This window comes from Hyaena hyaena, unplaced genomic scaffold, assembly GCF_003009895.1.
Source record: "Hyaena hyaena isolate Hyena2069 unplaced genomic scaffold, ASM300989v1 scaffold_81, whole genome shotgun sequence".
Classification (NCBI taxonomy): domain Eukaryota; kingdom Metazoa; phylum Chordata; class Mammalia; order Carnivora; family Hyaenidae; genus Hyaena; species Hyaena hyaena.
This window is the reverse complement of record NW_024080714.1, coordinates 3896694-3903342: the sequence shown is the minus strand read 5'-3', so window position 1 is coordinate 3903342 and position 6649 is coordinate 3896694. Positions and strand designations below refer to the sequence as shown.

Here is a 6649-nt window from a genome sequence, read left to right as displayed (position 1 = left end):
TGTGTATACATCTTAGAAGCATAATAAACTCAATTCTAATCAAGAAAAAATTAAATAATTTAGGAACAATAGAACTTCACAAAAGAAGTGATGATTCTTCTAGGTTTTTCTTCACTCTTTCGGAAAAAATAGGACTTTTTGTAAACATCTTCATAGCTATCTTTCTTTGACGTATTACTGAAAACTATTCAAATAGTAAATATCTACTGACATTGATAAAGTATGTCTTAACACACTAACACTTTCAGATAAAAACAGGCATTTGTTAAAAGAAATGATTATTATAAATATTTTCTATCTTGTATTTTAACTACATTTTCATAAATAATGTATTTAAAAGTGCTGAATATGATAGGATAGTCAGCAACGCCAGTGTAAACAGAACATTTTGTTTTCTACTCTGCAAACTTTTTTTAAATCCCATTTTGTCAAACACTGCAACAGTTAAAATATTTGCATAGGGAATAGATAATAGCCCTTTTAACCATATCTCCTGATTTCTATATAAATTAGAAAATCAAATTCACTTAAAAAAACAATTCTTGAAATGTTTTAAGCTTATGGAAAAAGAAACTTACGGTGCCAACTTTTCAAGTAAAATAAAATTTAAAAAGAAAACCCCAAACTTGTTTATTTTAAAAATGTTTAATAAATTAAAAAATGAGAGGTAGTTAAAAAATGACAAAGAAAACCTATAATTTTAATATCATCCTTAATATAAGGCCCAGTATTCTCAGTGGATATAAATATTTTTAAAACTTTCATGTTAGGTTACTCAATATTATATTTATTAAGTTTAAGATTAAAAAAATAGCTTCCAGGGGATATTAATATTCAAATGTAATACCTTGATATAAATATGACACTGACTTCTCTGTGTGTGTGCGTGATAGGATACTGTTTTCTTGAATGTCAAAAGTATATGCCAATGTCAGGCAAGTATTTTGTCTTAAAGATTTAGTGGTACTTATAAAAAATAATATGGCAGCTGGAAGATTTGAGCACTGCACTGCCTTTCAGTTATGGATGAGTATTAATAGTTTGGTTTTAACATTTTTAAAATAAGTCATTCTGAAGATACTATGAAAACAGTTAAGGTCTGAAGTAGAGAATTATCTTCTTCGTAACCCTTATAAAACTTTTCTCAGTTAAAAACTTAGCTTTTCATTGGACTTTGCTTTCAAGGAAAATATGCCATAGGACAGATGCTACTCATCAAAATGTTTTATGATGCTACATGTAGGCATTCCTTTATTAAATCTTTTTTTCTTTAATATTCCAAAACTAAGTTATCAAGCTTAGTATTTTTTTTCTTGCTGAAGTACATACTTTACACAACCATTTTAGAACTGGAGAGCCAGTCTTTAATAAATTAATTACAGTATTGGACAGCTGATATATACATAGATTAACTGTCTTCTATTACAATTAAAAACAATGATCACTCTGATTTGTCATTAAGAGAGAATATCTTCAAATTGTTTTGTGCTTTTTTCTCTTTTCTTCTTCTTATTTGTTGTTTGTTGGGTTTTTACATTTTTTTTTGTTTTGTTTGTGTGTGTGTGTGTGTATGTGTTTTTTACATTGCAAACTATTCTGTAAAGAAAATGCCACAGTTTTGGCAGTGAACATCCGGGGGAATCCCTCATCAGGATTTCCCAACAAACAGAGATAAATAGCTCTTTTTCCATGTACAGAAATATCGGCTTCAAAATGAGTATACTGAACACAGTATAGAGCATGTTGAATACCATTGTTACAACTAAAAAAATTGGCTTTTTCTGTCTTAGATTATATTTAAAAAATGCAAACCACAGCCAATTTTTTTGGCAATTATTTCTATAAGACCATATTGCACAAAAGTCCTTAAATACAGATATAAGTTATGCCATTGGATTAAATATTACAACAGCTACGTGGCCAATGAAGCAGTTTTACTGTGTACATGCAGCCTCGGGGGGTTACACGAGGAGACTGTTCATAGGACTACAAATACAGTTCGCTTGCAAGTAGAAGGAGTGTTGAATAAAACAAACTTAATTTGGCAATTCATTGTTTTATGTGGTATTTTCTCCAAACTTAACCATGGATAACCTTGATAAAAATGGAGACAAAGACCATATGGTTGTATTTTCACAGTAGCCTGAGGAATGCTAAAGTGTAGTTCTCCAGGAACTCAGCTTCTGGTGTTGGTGAACTACTTTTATTTCCCATCCCAGCCCTCCAAAAATGATTTTTTTTAATGAAAATTAAGATTCAGAAGTAGAACTGGCAGTACTTTCCACAAATGACTTATAAATTTGAGAGTTCAAAAACCTTGGAAAAGAATCTCTGTGCATTAAGGTATATATCTGGAGTTGGGCATCTTCATACATGTGAGGATTAGGATCCAACAGATTTCTGTTGATCACCTCTCTAACTCGAGAATCGAGACTGACCTAAAAAGAAATAAGAGCAGATACATTAAATAAAATTCTCTTTCAAGAGATCTCAATTAAGTAAATACAGGTGGGTGACACTTCAGAGAAACTTCAAAGAGTTAAATCCAAAACTACCTAAAATCTTGAGGTTACCTTTTCAAAGCCTACATCACCTTGCATACTTTTCTTCAAAAATTGAACTAAAATAAACAAAAAACAACTTGTCTTAAACCAGAAATTTAGTTCAGAGATAACTTGGCTTACTTGGATTTATCTTTTCTATGCATTTCATTTAGGGTTTTTTTGTTTGTTTCTTTTTGTTTGTTTGTTTCTGACAATTTCTATTCATTGTTGAGGCCCCGGAGAATTCCCTAGCCAGAACACGGAGTTCTCTCCTACTGTGTGACTGCTGGGGTAACTCTCTTGATGGGACAAGGTAAAAAATCTGGCAGAGAGTAGGTCTCTGGCCAATATTAGCATGTATATCGAGTGCTGATTCCTGATCGTTTTACATCCCAACAAGTCCCACTTGTGTCAAAGTAAGAAACCAGGAATGTGGAAGGGTATATAGTCCAGCAAAACCACAGCAGGAGCTCTCCGTGTCTCGGTGTACCTGGCAAGACACACGGAACTATTTAGTCCTTAGCAAAATACATCTGAAGATCTCTATACTAAAGATTAAATACAACAAGTGCTTGAAGCAGAATCTTTTAAAGGAGAAACAGAAGTAGGAATTCTGAATACCCATACAAGTAATCAGTACAGTGTTATTTTTAAAGTGTAAATAAATTCTGCAAATGCTAGTTATTATTTTTTTCCTCGTTATATGCTGATCCTGTCTGCTGGAGCTGGTAGAATGTGCTGAAAAGGGAACTGAGGACACAAACCTAGCAGTAAGGGCAGGCTTTTGGAATAGAAGTAAGCTCCGCTCTCAAATGACATGGTAGCAAAAATCTGAGAGGCAAACCATCACAGACTTGTCCCAACTCGTTTCCTCAGTCCTCACTGTTGAACACGGACTAGAGCATTGTGATCCATATTATTTGTCTCGCAATGTACTCAAGTCTATACAGACCTTTCATACTGATATTTAAGTGTTTTCTCCCAAGCATTTTGCAAAAGACTTTTTGGTCCTGGCTTCTTTCCCCACCCACTCTTTGGATAAAGTCTCGGGTCTGAGACACTTCTGATGACTTAAGTAACTCATATTCTATCTGGTGTCCCTAGATTCCTGAGCTCTATGGCCCATCTGGATTGATACACCCCAAATATGTTTGCCATGGGAGGATTTGTTAGGAAATGGTGATCCAGAATAATTTCTGTGTCATTACAGAAAAAAAAAATTAAAGCTCTCTTGGCTGAACTATATTTATTGTCTTTAAAGAATTCTTAAAAAGAAATCTGGAAATGGATCATTGAGGTTTTATTCTGTGTGTTATTGCCATCTAAGGTTATCATCAAGTGCAAAGTAATAAAAAATACAGATTTTTTTCTAAGCTTTTTATTTAAAAATATTGTTTGCCTTTCTACTCAATAGTAGTATGTTGACACTATTTAAATTGATCTTATACTGCAAAGTGGTGTTATGGGAAGGTGAAATCTTACCAAATACACTCAACTGTTTTTGTAAATGTTTTTGCTCTTCCTTTCAAACTTGAGAACTTTTTGTTTCCATGGAGAAGGAAATATTAGATATAGTGATAATGAAAGAAGATCATTTATTTCTTAAGTAACAGCATAATTAAATATAATTTAGTTGTAGTTGGAAACATATTACTTAAGACAGAGAAATAAAATACCTTGAGTTATGAAATATTAAAGGTCTTGAGTTTTCACTGCATAATTTTATCTTTTTGCAAGTTGAAAACAGTAGTGAAAGGTCATAGAGAAAGTAGTACCATGCATTCCACATTTAGTAACCTGTAACAAAAACTCATTTGCTATTGCTATTTAAAAAATAAAAGGTTTACCTTGATATCTGCTTGTTTGGAAAGGCTGTCAGTCAAAAGAGACGTAGAGAGGTCATATAACATGGATAGACCCCATGGGTATAACAATCTATAGTTTCATCTGGTGGCATCTTTGTGCTTCAGATTGTGGAACATCTATAACACAAGTTAGTGGGGGTAGATCCCAGCATGGGCCCGAGCCGGAGTCACCCTAGGATTCAGGCACAACTGGATGGCTGGTAATCCCATCTAATCTGGGGTCCAAAGTCTAAGGGATAGAGGAGCTTCCTGTAAAGAACTCATTCTAAGGGAAGAGAAAGTTGAGCAGCACAAGACAAGAGCCACCGGAAAGCAATGGGAATTCTTTTGTCACTCGGTCCTCACAGACTCCCGTGTGGGTAGGGGAAGGAAGGGCGCAGTGCAGCAGTAACCGAGTTGAAAAGAACTACTGTGGGCCGGGGCACAAGACAGCACCGATGGGCTTGGCGACATTCAACCAGCACTTTTAGCTGGAAACACTGGCAGTGTTGAGACGAGGCAAGTGCAGTTACAAAGGTTTCCGTCACTTTGTGAGAGGCCTGGAGGAACTCAGATGCATTCGCTCACACCGGGAGCAGGAGAAGACCGACCGGAAGAGGAAAAGCAAGTGGCTTGCAAACAGACAAATATCCGCTGGCGACTCCACAAACCAGTTGGGAGGAAAATGCCATGAGAGCTACAGGGTCAACAGGAGGCTGGAGGCAAAGTGGAGAGAGTGACGGCAGAAACCTTGCTCGTGTGGTCTGGGAAAGCCTGGACCAAACTTAGCCATATACCTGTGTAATCTTGCCAGATTTCCTACCCAAGGGAGGAGGACATTGAGGTGGGTGAATATTGCCAGAAGGTTGCATACTAAGTTTTGACCCTGCCTTTCCGTTCCAGCCATCAAGGTGCATGGGAAATTTCGACTCTGGATATTTTGGATAGAATTATACAGAAAATGATGAATTGTCACTGAAGCCTTCTTTCCTGTGGACACCCTCCTTCAATCAATCAGGTTATTCCTTGAACAGTTTTTTTAGATGACATGATTAAGTTTTTTCCCCATTTTATTTTTAATTTTACCGAAGTAGCTTTATTTAGGATTCTTTTCTAAGTAAAATTCAGATTTTTTTTCCTTTTTCCTTTGTAAGTTCCTATTAAATTTTACCAGTCGTAGCTTCTGGTACTGGAGATGTTCTTTTTAATTTTAACTAAATTTGGTTTTCTCATATTAAATTTTATAAAGAATATCTGATTCTACCATCAGTTTTAATAAATGTCTGTCATTAATGTACTTGTACTTTTAGTCATATTATTTTGTGTTGCCTGTTTCTACTGACAATGGTTATAAGTTGCAAATAAGAGTACTGGAATTTAGTTCTTGGGACAAAGACCATTGGCAGGATGAAGTGCAATAACCATATTCCTGGCAGGGCCCAAATGATGGGGAAGTTATGTTGCTTGTCTTGGGGGGTAGTTCAGGCATGGGGTAACGGCTGCTGTTTCTCATTTTGTCTCAAATTTGGAAGCTCGGTTTATAGAAATCTACAGTAGTGTCATGAAGAAAATACAAGGCAATGGAACTACTAGTCAGAATATTACAGTTGAAAGGGCATCACCTTTGGAATCAGAAGACCTTGGGCTTGTAATCGCACAGTTATTTACCTCTTTGAGAATCCATTTCTTTTGCTATAAGATGGTGCCCTCTGCCCTCGTGGCTAACAGATTGTTGTGAGACTCCTATTTTAATCATGTGTGTGAGACCATTTTGTCAATAACAAAAGGTAAGCCCAATGTAAAGTGACATTAATAATAATAATAATAATAATAATTGACCATATCATGAAGCCTTTTTGATGTCTTCAGACTTTGTATTAACTTGAATTTTTACCTACTCAGAGTGACCTTACCAGGTGACCCCTATTCTAAACTATACTATTGACCTCCACCCCCATCAAAATGTTTATTACAGATTTTAGTTGCTTGATTTTGACATGATTTGTCTGTCTTCCTAAAATGTAAGTTCCATAAAGGATAGGCCAATGTTTTCCTCATTCACTTAACATGTTCCCAACATCCAGCCCAGTACCTGGCTCAGAGGAAATAGTTAAATATATTCTGAATGATAATATGCATGCCCAAAGAAATGAATCTGGGAAAATACAGCCAAATGAGTCCTGTTTAGAAAAACTAATTCACTGAAAAGTTCTAAATTCACATAATTTTGCTTGAAGAGGCATATACTTGCACACACAGAAT

General features: G+C 35.3%; 1 protein-coding gene across 4 annotated transcripts in view; it reads right to left on the bottom strand.

The window, feature by feature from the left end:
• Nucleotides 1-673: 673 nt before the first annotated feature.
• Nucleotides 674-6649, bottom strand: part of RGS17 (regulator of G protein signaling 17) — a 93227-nt gene continuing 87251 nt past the window's right edge. For all 4 annotated transcript variants that reach the window (XM_039234129.1, XM_039234127.1, XM_039234126.1 and 1 more), the window contains one exon: nucleotides 674-2438. In XM_039234129.1, the coding sequence (XP_039090060.1) occupies nucleotides 2250-2438 (189 nt within the window). In that variant the 3' untranslated portion in view covers nucleotides 674-2249. The remainder of the gene's footprint in view (nucleotides 2439-6649) is intronic.